General features: G+C 43.6%; 1 protein-coding gene across 2 annotated transcripts in view; it reads left to right on the top strand.

Annotated features, from left to right (window-relative positions):
* Positions 1 to 25,600, top strand: part of ACOT7 (acyl-CoA thioesterase 7) — a 1,079,233-nt gene that overhangs the window by 125,776 nt on the left and 927,857 nt on the right. For both annotated transcript variants that reach the window (XM_086921579.1, XM_086921580.1), the window contains exon 2: positions 7,885 to 8,002. In XM_086921579.1, the coding sequence (XP_086777705.1) occupies positions 7,885 to 8,002 (118 nt within the window). The remainder of the gene's footprint in view (positions 1 to 7,884; positions 8,003 to 25,600) is intronic.

Below are 25,600 nucleotides of genomic sequence, written 5' to 3'. Positions count from 1 at the left end.
GTGCCAAATTCTTGTTTCAGGGTGCAGCCTAGAGCGTTGTTAGTAAAGTCGAACACCTTCCTCCAGAATTTGCTAACCTTGCTGCAATAGAAGATGAGGTGGGCTAGGTCGCCATTTTCTCTCTCACAGTTCCAGCACCGGTCGCTATCGGTGAGACCTACTTTAGCTAGTCGGGCTGGCGTCCAGTATGCTTGGTGCAGCAGCCAGAATTTTGTTTCGGCTAGTACTGGTGATATCATATTACTGGTTGGGGACTTCCATATGGTAATATTTTCTGAGTTTTCAAATACCGACAAAGCACTTTTAAATTATTTGTTATCTTTATTTTTTTATCCAGTTGACCACTTGATTAAATGTTGCACTTAGGGGAGAGGATGTTGTGTTACTTCCAGAGCTGCAGACTTTGCAACTGGGGAACCAGGTTAGAGTTTCTGCTTCAGCTCGACATTCTGTGATTCTGGTCAAATCACTTAACCTCCCCATGTCTACAGCCAAAATGAATTTGTTCTTGTGTGATGTAACCAATGCTCATGTAAAGAACTCCAATACCTAACAAGTCTGTACTATATAAAACTGCAAAAACATAAAAAATAAAAAGTGTTTTGCACACTTCTGTCATTCGGCTACATGTGGGCTTCATCTGGGTGATATTTGTGCTATATTTGGGCTCTTTTGTCTCTGGTGGCCATCTTGGGAGATTTATTTGTTATGAAGTTTCCTAATTTCCTCATTTACTGCAGTCTCCTCATTAGGAAATGCTTTCAGTTTTTTACTTTGATTCCATCAAGAAGGTATTCAGATATGTCACACATTTGCCATAGATTCTGAATGTTAGCACTCTAGCTGCTCATTAGATCACTGTAGTAAAGCTACTGCTCACCAGGAAAGTCTGCTACTGGTATTCAAAGTGCATGTTTCAGTCTGCATGTCAGAATTTATTAATGAAATAGAAGAAGATTTGAGAAGTCAAAATGTGCCCTAATTTTTCTTTCTGCAGCACTAATAATTTCTATGGCAAAATGAACCCACTCATTTTGTTCCTTTGCAAAATAAATGTTTTAAGTGTTACCACTTTATTCCAATCAAGATGGCTTCAGGTGTCCCAAACGTTTGATATAAGACTGTTAGCTCTCTAGTTGTTCTTTAGAACACTCTGGGACATTCTGTCATTGGGCTATATCTGGATGATATTTGTGCTACATTTGGGCTCTTTTGTCTCTGGTGGCCATCTTGGGAGACTTATTTGTTATGAAGTTTCCTAATTTCCTCATTTACTACAGTCTCCTCAGTAGGAAATACTTTCAGTTGATTCCATCAAGAAGGCATTCAGATGTGTCACACATTTGCCATAAATTCAGAATGTTAGCACTCACGTTGCTTATTAGATCACTGTAGTTAAGCTACTGCTCACCAGGGAAATCTGCTGCTGGTATTGAAAGAGCATGTTTCAGTCTGCATGTCAGAATTGTTTAATGAAATAGAAGAGGATTTGAGAAGTCATTCAAAATGTGCCCTCATTTTTCTTTCTGCAGCACTAATCATACTTTCTATGGCAAAATGAACCCCCTCATTTTGTTCCTTTTTAAATTAAATGTTTCAAGAGTTAACACTTTATTCCAATCAAGATGGCTACAGGTGTGCAATACATTTGTCATAAGTAGGACTATTAGTGCTCTAGTTGTTGTTTAGAACACTCTAGGAACTGACAGTGTTAGAACTGGGGGTCTCTAATTGGCAGAGGTAGGTACCACTGTCCAAATAGGGACCCTTGCTTCTAATCAGGGTAACACGCTTTAGATAACCCCTGCTCACCCCCTTGGTAGCATGTCACGAGCAGTCAGGCTTATCAAAGGCAATGTGCAAAGTTTTTGTACCAGCACTCACAGTAACACAGTGAAAACACCACAAACTGACTCCACAACAGTTTAGAAAAATAAAGGTATTTTTAATCTAAACTACACAAGACCAACACAACAAAATTCCAACATACACAGTTCAAGAATATGGTTTTAAATGAGTTCTTAAGGTTGCATTAAATAATCCACAGTTGCTCCATGTTTTAGCCAACAGTACCTTTAGATGCGACAAAAGTTCCAAGTGAAAGCTGCAGTGATGAAAAGCAAGTAATGCATCACTCCTGAGACCCTGGGAAGGCGATGCGACAACCCCGCTGAACGTAGCGGGCGTGTTGCGCTGACTCTGGTCTGTAGGGGAAGTGATGCGATACCTTGCATGGATTCTGGTGCGCAGGTTTCGGTGGCAGTGACTCACAAAAGGTACGATGCGACGATCTTCGGGGCGGCGATGATCTCCGGTGCGGCAATGATGCGCAGCTTAGCGTCTATCTACTCCTCTCGCGACCCCTCGATGCAATAGCTCTGCGATGACTCTTGCAGAGTCGTGATGCGGTCCGCAAGCAAGCGGTGCGACGATCTCACCCAGTGACGACAGGCTCTGCGACGATACTCGCAGCGATGGTAATCTTCCCGCACCAGACTGTTGCTTCCCGCAAGCTAAGGATGCAACGACTCTGGCAGCCGCAATAGGCGCTGCGACGATCTCGGCCTCCGTAGCGGCGGGAATTTCCTCGCACTGACGGGGATGCGCTCCGCAAGCGAGCGATGCGTTAAAACTTGCAGAAAGTTCTTTAAATCTTGGTTTCCATCTTCCCAACACAGGTACAACTTCCAGAGGCACACAGGCACTGCGGTGGCAAGCCTGAGACACCATTTTAGGGCTTCTCATGTGGGTGGCACAATCAGTGCTGCAGGCCCACTAGTAGCATTTGTATCACCAGCCTTCTTGATTCCAGGATGATTTAAAGTTCAGTGGTCTAGGGTCCTGTACTTATACCCCAAAAAGTCTTTGCTCCCTGTGTGCAGGAGGGCTCTGAGCCCGGTCCAAACCAGTTCTGGAGCACTCTGTTTACATGACTCCTTCTTTCCTTTCACAGTGCAGAGCAGAAACATCAGACGCCCCACTGGAGCTGGAGCCAGCATTGTGGAGGGAAAGCACAGCCCTGGAGCTCTTTTTTGACATGATTCCTTCTCTCCTTTCACAGTGCAGGGCAGAGACATCAGACGCACCACAGGGGGTGGAGCCATCACTGTGGGGGGCATGCACAGTCCTCTTCAGGTCCCAGGTGCAACTCCTCCCTCCCATCTAGATGCAGATCTCTCTATTCACCACTGGGCTGACTCATTCTGTTTCCTGGAATCCCCCAGCCCTCTCACTCACAAATCATACAGTCAATTCACAAACAGGCCAAGGCACACAGAAAGGTCAGACAAGAGAACAGCCACTTTCTAAAAGTGCTGTTCCCAAACATTGGATTTAAAAAACACCTTTCCTAAAAGATGTGTTATTAAATACTGAGTTCAGGGATACCAGACTTTTATGTCCTACCTTGCTCCTATGGGAAGATATGCTGGTAGCCACTGTAGCCAGCATTCCCCATGATAGCCTATGGGCAAGGTAGCCTTGCAATAGTGAAAAACGAAATGGCTGTCATTCACTACCAGAGCATGTCACCTGCACTAGTAAATGCTGTACCTTTCACATACACTGCACCCTGGCCGAGGGGGTACCTTGGGCCTTGCATATGGGTGACCAAGGTGCACAGAAAGGGAAGGGTTAGACCTGGTCAGTGGAGACACTGACCAGGAAGACATGGCAGTTCACAGACTGCACACAGGCACTGCGGTGGCAGGCCTGAGACACCATTTTAGGGCTACTCATGTGGGTGGCACAATCAGTGCTGCAGGCCCACTAGTAGCATTTGTATCACCAGCCCTGGCACACTCACTGCCATATACTAGGGACTTCTTGGTGATACAAATATGCCAATCATGGATAACCAATTACAATAACAATTTACACAGAGAGCATATGCATTTTAGCACTGGTCAGCAGTGGTAAAGTGCCCAGAGTCCTATTGCCAACAGCCACAGGTCAGGAAAAACAAGGAAGAAGCAAAAGAAGTTTGGGTATAACCTCTGCCCTTGTTGGATGGACATGTTTTACTGAGAATGACAGACTTCATTCTCACATGACTGAGAAAGATAATGTGAATTTACAGAAAATATGTTCTCAGTTTTGCTTATAGATCATCTTCCAAACCTCTGTGGGAAAAGCATAAGAACATAGTTTTCTCACGATTCATGATATCCTAGCAGAAGGCTTTTTCACATGGTAAAATCACCTTAGAACACACCACAATTCCTAAAATGAGCATGGTACCATCAACAAATGATTTATAATGTAACTAAAGACTTAAAACCTTCTATTAACTGCAATGCTTTTTAATGAGGTGCTATCATGTATATTGGTCCCAAGATGGCTGCCAACACTTCCTGGATGAAGTGCTGACATTCAGAGTTGTGTGGTTAGTCTATGCCCAGATATATATATTTCTTTTCCATTAATATTTAAAAACGACTGAACGGATTTACACCATTTAACAAAAAAGCTCTTTCTGAACCAATGGCTGCCTTTTTCCCAAAGTTGGTGTAATTCCGTTCAGCAGTTCGGGCTGTAGCTGTGTCTAAAGTTTCCTATGGAAAATTGCATAGAGAAAACACTTTTTGGGACCCCTTTTTTCTTGCCCCCGCTTTCCGAATCACCGCAAAACTTTCAAGATATGAGCGGACCGGAGCTGGCCATACGTTTTGACAATTTCGCGAAGATTCGTCAATCGGCGCCAAAGTTATTGGGAATAGAATGTTGAGATTTTCTTATGGTAACCAGGTCCCAACTATAACTACCTACTGGCGACCACCAGTAGGTAATATATATATCTTACAAAAAGAAATTGCAGCGCACTCACAGGGTCATTTAAAATGTATTTAAACACAGCATGCGTGTTTTAGCTACATTGCAATCCTCAGCAGTAATTGTTTAAAAACACTTGGCACAGAAATATCAGAAAAAGACTACAGTTATCTCTCAATCTTTGCAGTTATCCACGTGAGCCATGGCAGCGCGATGTTATCTATTCATTTTCCAGATGGTAGTCCCTGTGTTTTTCCTTTTGACATTAGTTATCACTCAAATACCACAACACTCCATCTTTCCTCCACAGGGAAAAAACAAATAAGGGGACTCCACACCTTGATCACTGTGTTTGTGTCATACCTCCCTCATCTATTTAAAAGAATGCACACTTTTTTAGTGTAGAAACAGAAAACGGTTCAAACAATAGACAAATATTTTGGCCATCTTGGCCTGTACCGAATGACATTCTAAAACATTGTTGAGTATTTCATGTTAGAATGTATCAAAAAGAGAAAATGTATTTATCATACCTTCATTCTACATATTTTATCAACAATTTGACTATCCTTATTGTTTCGAAAAATTAATTCATTGAATTCCAAATTTACATGATCATAGTATGTAATGGCGCAAGAATTGGTCTAAAAAATGCGTACTTCCTTATCTATGAAAGTACAAGTGCTTATTAAAAAAGGTCTTTTTACAAGGATAGAAAATTCAATATATGGTAACAATTATGCCCTGAATGGGCCTGCAATCCCTGGTATCTTTTAGTTTTTATACATACCACTAATATAGCAATCCTCATGCCATACAAAGCACCTTAATCTGACTGAAAACCTTAGATCCCCGTAGCATTTCATTAATTTCATTCTATATTAATTATTTAATTAAAACTCACGCTCTCGCCATATACTGCTATTTACCCTAGATAGTACATCACTCATGACTTCTTTTTCTTAATTTGTAATATCACTGTGCATGGCCGAGGTGCGACTTAATAGTTACCTTATTCAATCCGGATGCAGACCAGGGGCGAAAGCAGGTCCCGCTTGCACTTCTATAAGATTGGCGGACTAAATAACAAATTGCGTCTGGCATCCGATAACCAAGAGATGTCTGGAAAAGTGTTGCACACTTGATGTGTGTATTCCTCAAGGGTTACTTTCGACAAGACTGGCGTACTTATTAAATTATTGTTCTCTGGCCCTCTTCAGCACCGAGTCGGACGCAAAAGTGGTCGCACACACAAAGTGTGCAGTCTTCACTGTTTGGTAACAAATTAGCGAGTTTTTCTCGTTTGCCCTGATCATGACCTCCAAAAAGATTTGTATGTAAGCCCCATACTCTAGGAGGTCAAAACGCGTTGGCATTGTTGCATGGGAATGATAGGATATACAGCCCGGAGATAAAATCATTATCTAGGATTCCAACAAAAATTATTGAGTGTAGGTCACAATATGCGTTAGCTAAATTCCATGCCTAAAGCAAGGGGGAGGAAACAAAACTGGAGTGACTTTTCTTGAACACATTAGCCACAATTCTGGTTTGCTCAGTAGATAATGTATTTTTGAATAATTTCTTTATATGTTAATTATAATGTAATGTGATTTGTTATTGTTGGTGCATTTTGTCTGTAATTAGTGTTTTGATTGTACCAGAAGGAAATTAGTTTCTTGAAAACTAGAAATACTGAAATGAATACAAGTAAAAAGAGATAAGGACTCAAACACACGAGAAAAATGTGTACGTGGTGTTTTAACACTATGGCTGCTAAGGCAATTCCCCTCCTGTGCTGGGAATTGCCATTTTGCTGGTGTCATGACGAGCTCAGCTCGTCATGAGCACAGCTCCAGGCTACCTCATGACGAGCTGAGCTCGTCATGAGCATGGGAGGGGTTAATGGAAATCTCTGTACCAAAAGGAATTTATTAAAAGGTATCCCCTTATGCAACCTCCTTGGTTCAGAGTAGAGGTGTGTAAAGTGGCAACATTTTCCTCGTATGAGCTTCCCACAATTCTTATAAATACCATGATCACAAGGGGAAACAACCTTTACAACACAGTTATTACATCACACTACCTTTACATAGCAGTCATTACATCGCAACATCCTTTACATAGCATGTCATTACAACGCAGCCATTACATTGCATGTCACTACAGCTTATGTCATTACAACGCATGTCACTACAACGCAGGCATTACATCGCAAGTCATTACAATGCATACCATTCCAAAGCATAGTACCCTTACACTATCCAACACTTACCCGACTGTTGCACTCACTGGAGTTAGAATAGTAATTTTTACCCCTACACTATCCAACAGTTACACTACTGTTGCACTCACTGGAGTTAGAATAGTACTTTTTACCCCTACACTATCCAACACTTACCCTACTGTTGCACTCACTGGAGTTAAAATAGTAATTATTAACTCTATACTATCCAACACTACCTTAAATGTGATGTAATGGTATGTATTGCAATGGAATGCGTTGTAAAGGTTTAATGCGATGTAATGGAATGCGTTGTAAAGGTAGTTTCTAAAAATGCGATGTAATGGCATGCAATGTAAAAGAATGCGTTGTAAAGGATGCGATGTAAAAACTGCGTTGTAAAGGCATGCATTGTAAATGTATGCGTTGTAACGCCATACATTCGATCACTAGCCATACGTCACAAAATGCTCTTTCATGTGATATTTGTGACATGTGTGTCCTCATTAAATTGTTCTCAGCTAAAAGCTATCACCAATATCCACCCACTTTTAAATTCAACTCACAACGGGCAGATCAATTTTCAAATTAAATTAGAATTTATGAGAAAATGTTGCCAGTTTGCTTGCAGAAACAACAACATGGCCTAGAATTTGTAAAAAGAAAAAATTGCTAACTGCAGTTTACCAAAAAGTCATATTTGTACTTGAAACTTTGTTCACAGAAAAAACAATGGACATCACTAGTTGAGAGTTTTCACTGGTCTAGTTGACTGCCACAGCTCTGAATGTATTTGCATTTTAGGAATTAGTGTGTATATTATTAAAGTATCTTCTTTATTAAAAGACAAATCATACTATGTCTAAACTTCTTTTTTTTTATCATTACAGTATAATGCGACCTGATGATGCTAACATTGCAGGGAACGTCCATGGAGGAACTATCTTAAAAATGATAGAAGAAGCTGGTGCCATTATCAGTACTCGACACTGTAACATTCAGGCTGAGGTTAGTACATGCAAAAGAATCACCTTGAAGACGATCTAGCATTCCTCCACCTTTGACACTGCTAAAATCTGTAAATTTAAAAATAATTTAAAGTACTGAAAATATGAATTACCTTAATTAATTTGTATCTCTTTGCACAATTTCCATTGAAACAAGTGGTATTATACCACTGAAGCATGGATTTATACTGAACTTACGAAGACAGTGTATCTATGTGTGGGAAAGTGGAGTATTATGTAGTGAGGCTGATTTGGCTTCACTATGCAATACTCTCACAATACCCCAGATAGGTCTTTTTGGATTCACACTAATAAATCGCTAGCTTAGTCCTGGTAGTGTGGCACAGATAGTGAGACTTTACTAGAGGAAAGTGTGTTAAGCATTTCAGGGAACCCACTTGGCTAATAAGTAATTGACACAACTTGAAAGAAATCCGATACCAAAATAGATTTTATATAAATCTAGACACCAAAATGAAGACAGTCGGATAAGTAAACCAGGAGTTACGGATTTTCAAAGAAAAAATAAATCAGTGCTGTTGTCTTCTGCAAAACTTTAACGTTGCAGTATTGTGGAAAACAATAGTAACATTGGTCACTTGCAGGTCGAATCCAGTGGAAACCATTTGGGGTAAGGTGATGTAGGTCCCAGGACCAGGCCACAACAATCAGTTGAAGTTTACCTAACTCATAGGTCCCTGTGCAGGAAGGTGCTAGCTGTCCATGGTGATGAAGGTGGGCGCTGCGGGAGCTAGTTTTGCTGCTTGGACGACGATCATCAGGAGAGAGGTGCAAAAGTTCAATAACGGGGCCACTAGGGCATTGGGTTGAAGGAGTTGCGGTGTTCCTACAAGGTGCAGAATCAAGTAAAGCTACTGGTAGCAGGGCTGCCCACCAACACAACTTAGTAGTAGCAAACACAACTACGTTTCCTACAATGCCCTAGACCATTTACTTTTGGGAGATCCCGGGGCAAGGTCAGTGAGTCTTTGGTTCCGGGAGTGCAATGTGCCTGTGAAACTGGTCTCTGGTCCGAGATGAGTTGCAGTTGTGCAGTTGCAGAGCTGTTGCCACAGGGGCAGGCTATCGCGCCTTTGCTATGTGCAGGTCTTAAAGTCGCAGACTTGTTTCTCTCATTTGTCCTTGGTTACAAGTAGATTCCGATTTGAGGTTCTGGTGCCAGGGGTGCCTATAAACCCTAGATTTAGGGGTGTTAGGGGTATGGGGACATGTCCCTCAGGGCTTTTCCCTCTCCCCCCTCCTCTTTAACCTTTACCTTACCCCTCTGATTCGGTCCCTGCGAGGAAGCCATGTCACTGCTTTCAAATATGCAGATGACATCCAGCTTATTTTTAACATCGACCCCTCGGACCAATCAGTTGATAATTTTCAGTCGACTCTGCACCACATCAGCGACTGGATGGGAGCAAACCACCTGAAACTGAACCCCGATAAGACTGTGCTGGTTCTTATCGGGGGGACCTCCAATCCATGGAATTCCAATTTCTGGCCCTCTGACCTCGGCAGTCCCCCTTGCCCCGTCGACTCTGCCAAAAGCCTCGGAGTGATTATTTCTAAAGACCTGTCAATGAAGGTGCAGATTAATTCTGTGGTGTCTCCCAGTTTTTTCCATCTTCGAACTATTCGGAAGATTGCCCGCTTTCTCATGACCGAGGCACTTACCCTGGCCCTCCTGGCCCTGGTCATGTCCAGAGTCGACTACGCAAACTCCCTTTATGTCGGGATCCCGGCCTACCAACTGAACCGGCTCCAGAGGGTCCAGAACCAGGCGGCCCGACTGATCTTTCACCAGCCCAGACATCAGCACGTCCGTCCCTTGCTAAAATCCTTACACTGGCTTCCGGTGGCCGAGCGCTGTTATTTCAAACTGGGCTGCATCATCTTCAAGGCGCTGGCTGGCCTCGGCCCTGCTTTTATTTCTTCTCTCTTGTGCAGCTATGTCCCCTCCCGCAACCTCAGGTCTTCCCGCCTGGCCCTGCTCACTATCCCTTCCTTCAAACGCAAGAAACATCGGGGACTACGATTTTCTTTCCTTGCACCTTCATTTTGGAATGCACTTCCACCTGAGTTCAGGCTCACATCTTCCTATACTCAGTTTAGATCTTCTTTGAAAACCCTCTTGTTTCGCAAGGCCCATGATTAGCCTTTCCTTTTGGCCGTCTTCACCTTTTGTTTTTCAAACCGTTTTGTTCTCTGGATGCTTACCAGCGCCAAGAAACCGCATGGTGAAAGTGCGCTTTATAAGTTTTTATACATACATAACATAGCATGTAGCTAATGGGCTACTAGCCCCAGCAGCTAATATGCCCCTGAGGTGACCAGTCAAAATTAACTTTATTTGGTTTATCACAACCATAAAGTGTACATATACAAATTTCAATTTAATAGAAAAAGGATAAAATTCATTTTCTTAAAATATATTTTCTGTTTCTTTAAAAAGTAAAACATTATTTTCCAGACCCCATTTTTAGGTTGTTTCAGCTTTTAAAAACAAAGTCTCTACTATTTTCATAAATTTTACCCCGCAACATATTAAAATGTTCGAACCAGCTCCCATCCAGCTGATAACAGCCTGCCTGCAGGTGCGTATCTGAAACATATTTAGGACTAGTTTCAACAAAGTTCTTCTCTCGTCTTATGTTGACTCGCATGTACACAGAAGGTGACACAATGTTTCCGTATGGTACCCGCATAGTCTACATCTTGGTCCCTGGTGTGTATCTTTCCACGACGGAATCAAGTCTTTGGAAAAATGGTCGCCCAGTCTAAGAGCCATGAATTTCATTTTTAAAGATAGCCGAAAGTGTGCCACGAGGTAAGGTTGCATTTTAATCGATTATACAAATTTAATACAGTCCATGCGTGTCGACGTTTGGCCAGAGTCTTTTTGTCTTCTATCCGCGATATAGCTTTTGCATTTAGTTTGCAAATCTTTTTAAAGGATGCTTCTTCTAGTTGACTGTTCCAGATCTCCTCTATTTTGAGGGTTTCTAAGGATGTGCGCAAGTCGCCACCCCAAGAATTGAATTCTTGTTGATCATATTGTTTTTTGATATCTAGCCAACATAGGTTATTTAGTGATCCTAATTCTGCTGATCTGAGTTTCCAGCACCATTTAGCTAAGACCGCTTTCCTTTGATATATTTGATTTTGCAAGCCAAATTCCAATCTTATTTGTGCTGGAGCTGATCCTTTGTAAAGGTTAAACACTGATTTATATATTTTTGTCTGGAGGGTGTTTAAAATGTCAATTTCTTTCCCGTGCCATATTTCTAGCCCATAGGAAAGAGATGGTAATACTTGGGCTGCCATTACTTTTAGGAGATGGTCATGTGACAGGCATTGCAATTTCTTTAGAAGTGTTCTGTAGGCGAAACTCAGTGACTGAGCTTTTGCAACGATGTTTCTTTTGTGATGTAAAAAGGACATATTTTTGCTTATTGTAACCCCTAGGTATTTGTATGATGTTATTTCCTCAATGTGCTTGTCCTTTGTATACCACTTGAATGATCGTCTACTTGAGCCCGCCAATCTCACCACTTTTGTTTTTTTTATGTTTAATTCCAGACCTTCACAGTCAAAATAGTCCGTTAATTTAGATATTATTCTTTGGAGACCTATCAGTGTTTGACTTAAAAATACAATGTCGTCTGCATATTGTAAAAACTGGATGCATTCGTTGGCCAATTTTAGTGGGTGTCCGTTCGCGTTCTGCAGATGACTTTCCAAATCTGCCAAATATATGTTAAAAAGGCTTGGAGAGAGCATGCAGCCCTGTTTGAGGCCATTTCTTATTTTTAATTCTGCGGATATTCGTCTCCCATCACCAAGCTTTACTTTTGCCCACGTTCCGCTATATAAAGCTATTATAGTGTCAATTACAGCCAGCGGGAGACCCCAAGTTTCAAGTGGTGACCACATCTGGGGGTGTTTGTGTCTCCTTTTCTACCCAGAACCCTCTATTCTATCACCTTTAAAAATAACAGAACCCTTCCTGGCTGTACAGACCAGGTAACTTTCCCTAAAGGTGTGGCTAGCCTTCTGGGGGTGTACACCTCTTGACTACCTAATTTCCCCACCTGCCCAGAAGTAAATGTGCCTGGGGGCAGGGTATTGGCTCTTTCCTCCTCTGGGAGGATGACTGTTTGCATATCAGAGGCAGTGAAGGCTTTGATCCTCATCACCTTGATGTGCCACTTCAATAGCCATACTGCGAGGGAGGGAGGTGTCACCTCCTTCAAAGGCAGCCCTTTGTTTCTGACTCCTATAAGTGTTCACACCTCCTGGCAGGGGGTCACATTCCTGTCTTCGCAGCAGCACTGATGGCTGTCAGGAAAGGCTGGGACACCCAGGTGGGCAACCTCTAAGGTAGCCACCAGGAAGCACTGCAAATTGTATCCAACTTTAGAAAAAGGTGGGGTTTGATAACACATGTTGTTTGCTACAAAACAAGACACATTTCAGTGAGGCCAAAATGAGCTGGCAACTTGGGGGTGCACGGGTGCTATTTTTTCCTATGGCCCACCAAACACTTCTAGTAGACCCTAATGGAAGGCAGCTGCTGTATGGACCTATAAGCTTGCACTTATATGTCCACACCTTTACTATTATGCACCCTGCCTTCTGGGCTTATGAGACCTTCCTTAGGGTGAGTGACACATATTAAAAAAGTGCTGTGACCTTGCCACTCATGGTCAGGACAAAGTCGAGCTAGAGCAGGTCGCACTGCTCCTGCAGTCTGCAATGGGAGGCCTGTTGTCATTTGTTTACATGGGTCACCCGGTATCACAGTCGGTGCTGCAGACGCTGGTGACCCCTTTCACTCCCATGCCCTTGGTACCACTGGTACCAATTACCAGGGACTTAGAAGGGGGATAAAGTCCTTTCCAATTGGGGTTACCAATTTACATTCATCTTATTTTGAGAAGAGAGCATTGGCACTGGGGCCTGGTTAGCCACCTCCAGTGCACGTTTAGAGTCGCAACCATCAGCATTGGAGAAAAAAATGTGGGGTTGACCATTCAAAATCTGCACTTTTCTACATTAATCATCTACTAGCGTATTGCCATTGTAAGTAGATGCTCCATTGCTGCCAAGTGCAACACACTAGAGGTTAGACTAATGCATTTTGAGCAATCCTTTGGCTCAACATCAGGATACGAGATTGTCCCGCAATCAGCTGAGTTCATAAACTGATTTTTTCGTGCCTCAGGGCAGTGCCCCTGCCAGTTTATTTTTCCTCACTCAGGTTGCAAGTCATGACAAGCACAGAGGGGGGCCTGATTTACTGAAATAAACGAGGACAGGGGATCATTGTTCTCTTGGTGCTCCCTCTAGCTAGAGTGTGGCCTCACTTGTGCACTACTCAGCATGGCCGCGCCTACTTTTATCATGATTTGGACCTGCTGCATCTGTTCACATGTACATTTCATTTGTGAGCCCTCTGCAGCAAGAAGCTGTATGTGCAGTGGCGGCCGCTATCTGGGGAAATCAGTGGGGCAGGGGAATATAAAAAAACAAACAACAACTTACCTGTAGCCTGACGTCCTCCGCCTTGCCGCCTCCTTAGATGATGCTGACACAGGCTCCCAGAGTCCCTTGCTCCAATCCAGATGATACTGTCATGCAAGTATTACCCAGCATGAGAGAAGCGTAGAGATTGGGCTGTTCGGGCTGGTTCCATGCTCCTGAAGGGGCCGGTAGCCTGTGCTCTTGAGCAATGCCAATATCTCCAAGTAATAGCCTGGAGATATCCAAGTGCGCATTTCCGTTTGGGCGTCCTAAGACGACCCCCAAACCTACAGGCCCACTGGCAGTTCCTTGAGTCCACCACTCGTCCTTCTCCTGATGACCTCGTCCTTAAGACTCAGCGACGGCTCTGCTTTACTATCTTTTTAATTTACATGCGTCGGCTGGTTCCGTCAGTGGGGTGACGATCCTCCGCCATAACGGAGGAGCCGCTCCTGCACCGCTGTGTGACGGAGTAATGGCGGGACAAGCAAAGACTACCTTACTGCAGAGATTCCGAAATCAGACGTGCACTGAAGTAAAAACGCAAAGCACTCCGATAATTGTTAATTTAAGTTTAAGAACACAGAGTGTGTGGCCACTGCCGCGCCTTCCAAGTTAAACTCAGCACTTAGCTTTTTAATTGCCTCTGAACCGGCCTTGCTTTGCGTCCCAAGCGTCTCGTGAGCCTTCACGCTCTCTTTGATATGCATTGCCGGACGGAAACATTTCACTTTGCTCTTTTCTATGCCATTCGCCTCGTTTTGCCTGACATTATGTTGTTTCCCTTTTTAGGTCTCGGGCTTCGAGACCTATTGTTGCCGAGATGGGTCTGAAGGGACGTAGACTGGGGGACGAGCGCCGATTGCCCTTCGTGAACGCGCAAGCCCAGCCCCCCCCCCCCCCCCCCCCCCAGCCGTGCACATGTCTTGCTCCAACTGTGCACAGCAAGGTAGCCTCTCGCCTCAATCACGCGCACACACACAGGAGCGCACAGACACCACCCCCCCTTACAACTAAGTGGCACACTCAGACACATGCACACACACATTCCCGCCCCCCCCCCCAGCCGACCGGGGTCTGTGGACGCGCACACACACAGGCAGGCAGTCACGAGCCGTGCACACACAGACACACACTCGGAGACAGACAGACACGCACACACACACACCCCCTTCCTCTCTGCCCACTCCCTCTCTGCCGCCCCCCCTCTACCCCCACTCACCGGGCTCTTTCCCTCGCAGCGGGTCAGTCATGGCAGCAGGCAGACTCGGTGTCTTCTCCGGGGATCTTCAGATGATGTGCACGCCCACGCTGCGTCTCGTGCGCGCCCACCACGCTGTTTCGCGCCTGTTGATCCTCAGCTTGTTGCTTACAGCCAGTGGGTTGAACTTGAACGTACTCGACAAAATATCCTTATATAACTAAAAACTGAGCATCATCGTCATCTCACGTTTGTAAAGGTAACCATGAACACCAATTGTGTTAAAATATATTGAATACGATAGATCACCTTCCACTCGCCCATACATATACTTTAAATTCCTTATTCCTGATTTATTAGAACAAAGCAACGCAGAAGATAATTTTTGGTTGTCTGTGGGTGGGGAGATGGGTTAGCACTCTCTGCCCTCTTTTCCTATCATTGACTCTTTGGCGCTTATAGGAAAAACCCAAGCTGCTTATACTGTAGAGGAATTCTGCATAAGGATTATTATAGCGTGAATGCAGAGTGCGCACAGTTCAGAGTGCGCAGACTGCAGAGTGTGAAGTAGTGAGTGCAGAGTGAGTGAGCAGAGTGTGAGTGCAGAGTGCAGAGTGTGAAGTAGTGAGCGCAGAGTGTGAAGTAGTGAGTGCAGAGTGTGAAGTAGTGAGTGCAGAGTAGTGAGTGCAGAGTAGTGAGTGCAGAGTAGTGAGTGCAGTGAGTAGTGAGTGCAGTGAGTAGTGAGTGCAGTGAGTGCAGAGTAGTGAGTGCAGAGTAGTGAGTAGTGAGTGCAGAGTAGTGAGTAGTGAGTGCAGAGTAGTGAGTGCAGAGTAGTGAGTAGTGAGTTGTGAGTGCAGAGTAGCGAGTAGTGAGTGCAGAGTAGTGAGTAGTGAGTGCAGAGTAGTGAGTAGTGAGTGCAGAGTAGTGAGTAGTGAGTGCAGAGTAGTGTGTAGTGAGTAGTGAGTGCAGAGTAGTGAGTGCAGAGTAGTGAGTGCAGAGTAGTGAGTGCAGAGTAGTGAGTGCAGAGTAGTGAGTAGTGAGTGCAGAGTAGTGAGTAGTGAGTGCAGAGTAGTGAGTAGTGAGTAGTGAGTGCAGAGTAGTGAGTAGTGAGTGCAGAGTAGTGAGTGCAGAGTAGTGAGTAGTGAGTGCAGAGTAGTGAGTGCAGAGTAGTGAGTAGTGAGTGCAGAGTAGTGAGTAGTGAGTGCAGAGTAGTGAGTAGTGAGTGCAGAGTAGTGAGTGCAGAGTAGTGAGTAGTGAGTGCAGAGTAGTGAGTAGTGAGTGCAGAGTAGTGAGTAGTGAGTGCAGAGTAGTGAGTGCAGAGTAGTGAGTGCAGAGTAGTGAGTAGTGAGTGCAGAGTAGTGAGTAGTGAGTGCAGTGTAGTGAGTAGTGAGTGCAGAGTAGTGAGTGCAGAGTAGTGAGTAGTGAGTGCAGAGTAGTGAGTAGTGATTAGTGAGTGCAGAGTAGTGAGTAGTGAGTGCAGAGTAGTGAGTAGTGAGTGCAGAGTAGTGAGTAGTGAGTAGTGAGTGCAGAGTAGTGAGTAGTGAGTGCAGAGTAGTGAGTTGTGAGTGCAGAGTAGTGAGTAGTGAGTGCAGAGTAGTGAGTGCAGAGTAGTGAGTAGTGAGTGCAGAGTAGTGAGTGCAGAGTAGTGAGTAGTGAGTGCAGAGTAGTGAGTAGTGAGTAGTGAGTGCAGAGTAGTGAGTAGTGAGTGCTGAGTAGTGAGTAGTGAGTGCAGAGTAGTGAGTAGTGAGTGCTGAGTAGTGAGTAGTGAGTGCAGAGTAGTGAGTAGTGAGTGCAGAGTAGTGTGTAGTGAGTAGTGAGTGCAGAGTAGTGAGTAGTGAGTGCAGAGTAGTGAGTGCAGAGTAGTGAGTAGTGAGTGCAGAGTAGTGAGTAGTGAGTGCAGAGTAGTGAGTAGTGAGTGCAGAGTAGTCTGTAGTGAGTAGTGAGTGCAGAGTAGTGAGTAGTGAGTGCAGAGTAGTGTGTAGTGAGTAGTGAGTGCAGAGTAGTGAGTAGTGAGTGCAGAGTAGTGTGTAGTGAGTGCAGAGTAGTGAGTAGTGAGTAGTGAGTAGTGAGTGCAGAGTAGTGAGTAGTGAGTGCAGAGTAGTGAGTAGTGAGTGCAGAGTAGTGAGTAGTGAGTGGTGAGTGCAGAGTAGTGAGTAGTGAGTGCAGAGTAGTGAGTAGTGAGTGCAGAGTAGTGAGTAGTGAGTGCAGAGTAGTGAGTGCAGAGTAGTGAGTAGTGAGTGCAGAGTAGTGAGTGCAGAGTAGTGAGTAGTGAGTGCAGAGTAGTGAGTAGTGAGTGCAGAGTAGTGAGTAGTGAGTGGTGAGTGCAGAGTAGTGAGTAGTGAGTAGTGAGTGCAGAGTAGTGAGTAGTGAGTGCAGAGTAGTGAGTAGTGAGTGCAGAGTAGTGAGTAGTTAGTAGTGAGTGCAGAGTAGTGAGTAGTGAGTGCAGAGTAGTGAGTAGTGAGTGCAGAGTAGTGAGTAGTGAGTGCAGAGTAGTGAGTAGTGAGTGCAGAGTAGTGAGTGCAGAGTAGTGAGTAGTGAGTGCAGAGTAGTGAGTAGTGAGTGCAGAGTAGTGAGTGGTGAGTGCAGAGTAGTGAGTGCAGAGTAGTGAGTAGTGAGTGCAGAGTAGTGAGTAGTGAGTGCAGAGTAGTGAGTAGTGAGTGCAGAGTAGTGCGTGCAGAGTAGTGAGTAGTGAGTGCAGAGTAGTGAGTAGTGAGTAGTGAGTGCAGAGTAGTGAGTAGTGAGTGCTGAGTAGTGAGTGCAGAGTAGTGAGTAGTAAGTGCAGAGTAGTGAGTAGTGAGTAGTGAGTGTAGAGTAGTGAGTAGTGAGTGCAGAGTAGTGAGTAGTGAGTGCAGAGTAGTGAGTACAGAGTAGTGAGTAGTGAGTGCAGAGTAGTGAGTAGTGAGTGCAGAGTAGTGAGTACAGAGTAGTGAGTAGTGAGTGCAGAGTAGTGAGTAGTGAGTGCAGAGTAGTGAGTAGTGAGTGCAGAGTAGTGAGTGCAGAGTAGTGAGTGCAGAGTAGTGAGTGCAGAGTAGTGAGTAGTGAGTGCAGAGTAGTGAGTAGTGAGTGCAGAGTAGTGAGTGCAGAGTAGTGAGTAGTGAGTGCAGAGTAGTGAGTGCAGAGTAGTGAGTAGTGAGTAGTGAGTAGTGAGTAGTGAGTGCAGAGTAGTGAGTGCAGAGTAGTGAGTGCAGAGTAGTGAGTGCAGAGTAGTGAGTAGTGAGTGCAGAGTAGTGAGTAGTGAGTGCAGAGTGAGTGCGCAGAGTAGTGAGTGCAGGTGCAGAGTGGTGTGTGCTGTTGAGTGCAGAGTGGTGTGTGCTGTTGAGTGCAGAGTGGTGTGTATTGGCAATGTAAATGACAATGCCATTTATTTATGATTTAAAGAAAAAAAAGAAATGTCATGAGCAATGCCAATAGCTCCACCTTTAATGATGCCGAGACCATTGCATTGTAAATGCTTGTTGCTGATTGGTTTAGCACGCTTCTACTAATACACAGTGTGCACAATTTCTTGCATTTCTCAAATTCTTGTAAGGGTCTACTCTTCCACCTATTCTGTCCACTGTCTGGCCTTTCCTGGTTCCTGTTTCCAATTAACTACTTTCATCTAGGTATGAGTCACTGCCCCAGTTTCCTTAAACACACACTTGTAAAGATGCAGTTAACTGTACTCTGGAATAGGAATTTGGAGTAGACTGACTGACCATCAACGTACACAAACAGCCTAATGCACAACAATGGGGAGCACATCTGGACAAGAATCACTAGGAGTAGGGGCAGATCGGAAACAAAGAAAAAGAGAACAATAAAGATGAAAGGAGTGTGATGAGAAGAGCAAGATATAAGGCAGAGAGAGGGGCATGAAAGGAAAAGAAGGATCGAGGGATAAGTATGAGGTGAGATAAGAGAGCGACGACACAAGAAGGGGAAACAAAGCAGGAGAAGGATATTGAGAGGGGGATCAAAAGAAATAAAGAGGGGAGAGTAATGGTGAAGGAGTTTTGAAGGGCAAAAGGAAAAGGGAGCCTGGGAGAGGGCAGGAGAGAAAGAGGGATGAGAGTTGAGAGAGTGAAAGCAGTACAAGGCAGGGAAAAAGCAAATTCCGAGGTGGGGGAGATGAGAGCTAGATAAGTAGAGTTGGAATACAGAGGGAGAGAGCAAGAAAAGAAAAAAATAGGATGGAGAATGGGAAAACATCATAGGGGGAAGATGGAGGGAAAATTAAGGTTAATTTGGGCAAAAGGAAAATAATGACTTGTTTGTAAAAAGTGAATGAAAGTGGTCAAAGAAACTGAAAAGAGAAAGGTGATGAATACAAGTGGCGAGAATGAAGGTGACCGAGTTGGAGGGGGGTGGGTGTTAAAGCAACATAAGGCGAGGGCTGAGGCAAAGTTATGAGTTTTCTCGTCTGTAACAAGAAAGATATGTAGTGCCTCGTACATGTTATCTTAGTTCCCGTGTGGCCCAGCAGCATAGGAACTTCATTTACAGTAAATGTTAAATCTAATAACACGGGTAACACCGAAAGTGATGCGCAGGCGCCGAGGATGCCGTCATCTTGTAGTGGGGTCGCTGTAACTTCAATTCATGAGCGTTATTAAAAAAAATAATGATCACATTGCTAAAGAAATTATTAGCAGCAGTTAATAGTTTTGGAAATGTACATTTCTACATCCACACATATTAAAATTGGGGATAAAATAACAAAGTCAACTTCTTTCTTTTCCAAACATTTTAAAATAATCGTACTATTGAAAAAATTAAAAGAATAGATGTGTCTATTAATAGAAAAGTAATTAGCTACTTGGTTTGTGCCTTTTATACACATTGTAATAAAACAAAACGTTCCAAGCTGGCTGACATCGTTACCTCAAGAGTACTGTTATGGCCACATTGTTGTCCTTTGTTATCATTGATGCCATTACATTTGGAGACCATTTTGAAACGGTCACAGTTTCCTTGCGTTCTATTGAAAACAATAACAAAAGTGCATTCACTGCAATAAAAAACAAAATGAGAAAAATTAGATTCTATTGATGGTAATCGCTTATCTAAAAGCGAATTCTGACAAAGATCATAAAGCTTTCAAATATAATTTAATAATGGGACTAATAGACTACAAACGTCTTTAGCCCCGCCCAGAACAGACATCAGGAAACTGCTGCAATTGCTCAAGCACGGTAAAAGAAAGAGGACGCCTGCAAGAATTGCGCGTGTTCCCCAGGGTGGGGGGGGGGGGATTGGGGGGGGGAGAATTTGCACTTTGCACAGGGTGGGGAACAGTGGGAAAAATTTAAAAATTCCTCAATATGACCAAGTAGGTAAATATCCTTTAGAGGCAAATTATTTAAGGAGGGACTTATTCAAGGAAATGATGGCTGGGGTGGTTAAAAATATACGTTTTTTAACAAGGAGTGTGAATGGTCTTGCCTTTCTCGTGCTAGGCAGAGAGTTGTCCTGAGGTATTTGGAAGAAAGTCTGGCACATATTATCATTCTACAAGAGACACACTTGGCTGCAAGTGAGAGAAGGGAGCTTTTCATTAGGTATAGATGGACCGTGAGTTTTGTGGTAACAGATCAAGGACAGTGTTGCAAAGGAGTTGCGATACTGATAAGGAAAGGTTCCGTGTTGGAGATTATGCATTCTAAAACAGGTAACACTTAAAAGTGGGTTTTAGCCAGAATAAGATGTGCTGGTTTCGAGTTTATATGTTTAGGATTGTGTGGGCAAAATGTGGATGTTCCCCAGAATATTGTGGATCTGGAGCTGAATTTAGTGGAGGTTTCAGTCCCTCTGGATCTAGGGGGAGACTTTAATATTTTATTTTATCCTATCTTAGACACATCAACCCGGAGGGACTTTGTCCTGGCACCTGGGATGAGACAGGCCCTCATCTACATGCTTCAAGATTTAGGATTGGTGGATGTATGGCTCCAACTAAAAGGTCAGATTAGAGGGTACACCTTCCATAGCAAAAAAATATGGTCCCTTCACTAGGTTGGATTATTTTTTGTAGATAGGGTGTTAGGGACACATATTAGAGAGGTAAATAACCTTCCAGGGCATATCTCGGACCACTCAGCCCTCACTTGGTCAACCATTTCACCATGCCCAGTAAAAAAAAATAACTCCATAATACCACAATTTCCACTGTTTCTCTTACATTTTCATTTATTTCCTTTGAATTCTGTGTTAACAGTTGGCTCAACTGACTTAAATGGAAAGTGGTTAAGCCTATCATCTGATTTCCTGTTTTATAAATATATGATATTTAGCTAAAAAAAATACCTGCTACTGCTTTTGTAAAGTGCTTATAGACCTCTCATTTGCTATTCACTTCGCTGTACTGCTTTCTGGATTGTTTTCCCGTAAGTCTTCATCAACTTCCAAAGAGTTAGTCTTAAGCCTATGCCACGCCACCTATTCGTGAGACAAGGATATTTTAAGGAGGTCGGACTGTGTTCCTCCTGCCAGGGGTCTGTAGGAGCTCAGCTTGTGCATGTATGAAGGTCTCAACCCTTGCTCCTGCCTTATTCTGTCCAGAATTTCCTGAATTAATATTTAATTAATTAAAGTATCTATGGAAAAGGAAGAAAAAGGGTATAATTTGATAGTACTGGGTAGGAAGAGTAGGTCTAGGTTACGACTTTCAAATGGAACAATGAAACACAATTATATGAAGCAATTCTGTACATTTTAAAGATTCTTGTGGAGCTGTTTTGAGAAAAACAATGAAAGTTTGCTCCTTGTTTTCTTCTTTGGTCGACACAGAACCTAGCAAGTTAATTAACATCTCAGAAACCAGAGAATGTTAATGCAAAATCACTTGTACAAAACTATGAAAAGAAATTACGTTTTACAGGATAACTTATGAATTCTCACTTTTCCTGAAGGCACCATAACAGTTTCATGTTTGACATCTGGATGATGGTTTAGTGAATGTGTGGCTTCTAAAGCAGCATAGACAATAAGAATTATGGAGCGGTGTCTTACCTGAAGGCTGATGGTAATCCTGACCTAATGGGGCTAGTGATTAACGCTTTCAGCCTGGTCATTTGTTGTGCAAACCCCAAGTTGGCGATCGTCTCTGCTAGAGTCAGGGGTTGCACGTGGCGGCGACCGGCACTCTCTTGGAGACCCGGACTCCCTTTTAATGATCATGCTTTGAACCAGAACAAACTAGAGAAAAGCAGCAAAGAGGTAAAGGAGAGGGAAGATGGAAAAACAGTGACAAAGGGAGAAAGCAGGAAGGACAAAGAGTCTGCAAGAAGGAGGTAAAAGGGCAGGGAATGTCTGGTGGTCGAAGAAAGAGTTAGGTGGTGAAATGCAGCCTTGGTATTCAGTAGTGGCATCAGCAGGTTTGTGAAAACATTTTGGCCCGACACTTATTCTGGTATAAAATAAGAAATGGATTGAAAGACATTCTAAGAGTTCTCCTGTGCTATAGTGCGAAGATACAACTTCATTATGTATGTGCAGAAATACTTTGTGAGAGCTTGAGGTTGGTTTCAGTACTTAGGGCCGTATTTAGAGCTGGCTGAAGTGAAGAGCCACCAAAAGGTGCTGATGACCCGTCCACCGTACTATGAGAGTATGGAGTGGTGACACTCTCGATAGGACGGGACAGGGCATCTGCCACTATTGGTTGGGTGTCCTGCTCTACCCACCTCTAAACAAGGCTCTAATTGTCCACTGATAGATTTGTAGATATGTTGGTTCTTCTTCTTTGTATTATTGTTATCATTTAAATCTGTAAAGTGCACAGGTTTCTGATAGTGTATCTTGGCATTAGGATTGACCAGTAATAGCAAATATTTGGAAGTTACTTAAAAAGTGACCACAAAGCTTTCGGAAAGTTAGGTGGTAGTCAATGGCAGATCCGCACACATGGGAGAGAGTTCCACATTGTAGCAAATTGAATGGAGAACAAACTTCTTCCTTTATAAAATTTCCTAACTTTCAGTAGATTTACGCCAGGATGGAAGGCAAAGGGTAGTCTTTTGGAAGAAAGAAATACGATTTCGTAGTGTGTATCAGGACTTAAGTCTTTCACTACAATTTTTAAACTTTGATTTCTCCCAAGCACAGACCCATCTAGGCCTCTGCAATCATGATGGATAAATAATAAACCCATCAATGATCAACGTCCTTGTTGTCTTAAGGCTAGATGTGTGTGGAATGTTTCATTCTGCCCTTAGAATTGGCTGAATAAGGCGACTCTTCGCTACTCTTGTAATGCAGAGTTCCGGCCAAATTCCACCAATCACTGCGTGGCAGAATTTTTTGCACAAGCAAGATTTACCGTCCCCTAGCTGCATTTTGAAACGTGTGTGGTCGCTGACAGATTGCTGCTTCCAAGTATATTTGCTGGTTCTCAAGTAGATTTTCGACTCAGTTGGGATTAAAATCAACTCAAATGGATGCATGCTCTTGCGTACTGCATGCTGCTTTTCAGGCTGACTTTTCATTGCTGCTTGCGCTGTTGGCGCTAAATTGTAGCGCAACATGCATATTTTCACCCGATCTAAAATCTTGCGTTTTTTAGGTCGAGCCTAGCGGCAGCGCGCAGACACTGCTCGCTCTGCGAGACTGCTATAGAAGAGCATGGTAGAGAAGCCAAGCCCATATTTTTAATTGGCTGTGTCATTGTCTTTCATGAATGCTGCCTTTGGATTCGTTAATAAGCTTGTTAGTCCCTCCTTAATACGGCCTTATCTTCATTTGGAACCTCCAATGGCCAATGGCTAATGGCTACTGGCCCCTTTACTTGGCTATTACACGATACATGTACTATTTTCTTTATTGAGTTTCGCCTACGTTAGGCAAGACAATGTGCAAAATTCATACAGAATATACTGCTGCATCACTATTTCCGTTCAGAATGAGGGATGGGCATGGCGATGCTGCTTACCCAAGATGTTTTTCCTATCGTCTTGCACCCTTACCTTTCCTGTCACACTTCATGGAGTTCGGTCAAAATCATCATCAAACCCATTCCTACTAGGTGAGTTACCCACCAGATTCAACCCACCACCTCTGCCATTGGCCGTTAGTTTAACGCATCTTTACTCAAAGCTCCTCTGTTATTGGTGGTTCTGCAAATCTATCAGTGCCTTTCGTGACCCTAGGGTCACCCGAGTTAATGGAAATAAATAAATAAAACAAAAATAAAAACACGTAGAAAGTAAAAGCAGAAAAGCAAAGCCTAGCTTGCTAGCTCGAATAGGTATTGCAGGGTGGGGCTCTCACTAAAGACATAAGGACACAGTCTCATGATAGGCTCCATCTCACGGGTCCCTCCCCACGCATTTCTGGTGATGTCTTTCATACAGAGAAATTAGACAGAGGACTAGAATGACCCCAGCACAGCTAGCTCACATGGGCGGGATCTGATTATTTGAATAGTGTTTCAATGCTTTTTTTTCTTAGAAAGCAAAAGGACCCAGATCTCTGTACTGGGGTGAATGTATAACATTGTTCTGCATTCTGTCAATCAACTGTTCTTTTTTGCATTTGTCACCCCGAGTGGGACGGGTATACCCAGACGTGGGTCCTGTGCTCTCCGTGCCACTGAAGTCATGCTATCCTGGCTGATGAGGGGTGAAACCCCGAAACTGGTCCTAGGATGCTTGTTTCCAGCCCAGGGAGAACCTGGGCTGGACAGATTGATTTGCACATGGCTGGGTTCAAACTGGAATGGCATGGGGAGCAAAAAAACGATGGAAATAGGCCCAGATCTCTGTACTGGGGTGAAAGTATGACATTGTTCTCCATTCTGTCGATCAACTGTTCTTTTTGCTTTTTTTCTTAGAAAGCATGGCTCACAGCCCCTCATCCCTGTCCCCCATGCGGGCACCAAGCTTAATGTGGCAGCACAGCGCCCGTTTGAACTTTTATAACATGGGAACCCGTAGCTCGTTTACTTTCTTTCCAATATATGTAGACCTGCCTACACAGAGAAAAATATGCATTTGCAATGCAACAGGTCTCGCATTTGTTAGAGTTAGAATTATTGGCATTGTAATTACAATATCTTCTTAATATGCTGTGTTTGTACTGTAGTGAATTTATGTAAAGAGACATATTTGCAGCACTTTGTAGTGGACTAAGTATGTGGATTCACAACTGGTATGTAAGAATTACTGGTGATGGCAAGAGAAGTAGGTAGCAGTAGTGTGCACTGTCTAGAGGATTTGGAATGAATAGTTGACTTTTGAGAGAAGCAGCTGCAGCAATACCTAGAGTAGCAATACTGTGACTGAACGACTGGAAAAACATAATGCCTACCAACTAATAAAGGAGAACATGTAAAGCCGCAAGTACGTGATCGAGTCTGGATGGTTGGGGCCTAAAAGAGACAAGGCGGTCACCAAAAAGCCCCACTTTCAATCTGAGACCAGTGTTTACATAAAGGATGACGCCGGCCAATAGAAAGGAGCTTCCACTCCACTTCCAAAATCACCTCAATAACAATTAAACTTGCAGAGGGTGCAGCGCAGGCGCTGTAACGCTAGGTGAGACCTAAAACGAATGCACCAGTAGAAAGATTAATGCCAGTACTAGATACGCAGGCGCAGCTATTCACAGCAGACATTAGACAGAATGAGAACTCTGCACGTGGGTCACTGGTGACCTCTACCTCAGAGTGATGCGGTGAACTCCCTGCCCCGGGAACCTCTCATTGCCGTGCAGGCAGCATGACTGAACTGGCCTTTCAGACTCTTGATCTCAGGCCAGTCCAGCAACCCTTTGGCCACCCCCATGTGGACAATCACCCTATTGTTCTGTTACCAATATAAGAGCACTTCAAAGCAGGCTAAAAGAAAGGTATTTATTGCCTGCTGTAAGTAACTAACACGACATCTGTAC

The sequence above is a fragment of the Lissotriton vulgaris genome, chromosome 5 (genome assembly GCF_964263255.1).
Source record: "Lissotriton vulgaris chromosome 5, aLisVul1.2, whole genome shotgun sequence".
In the NCBI taxonomy this organism is placed as follows: domain Eukaryota; kingdom Metazoa; phylum Chordata; class Amphibia; order Caudata; family Salamandridae; genus Lissotriton; species Lissotriton vulgaris.
Note: the sequence above shows the minus strand (reverse complement) of the source record. Positions and strands in the feature narration are given on the sequence as shown.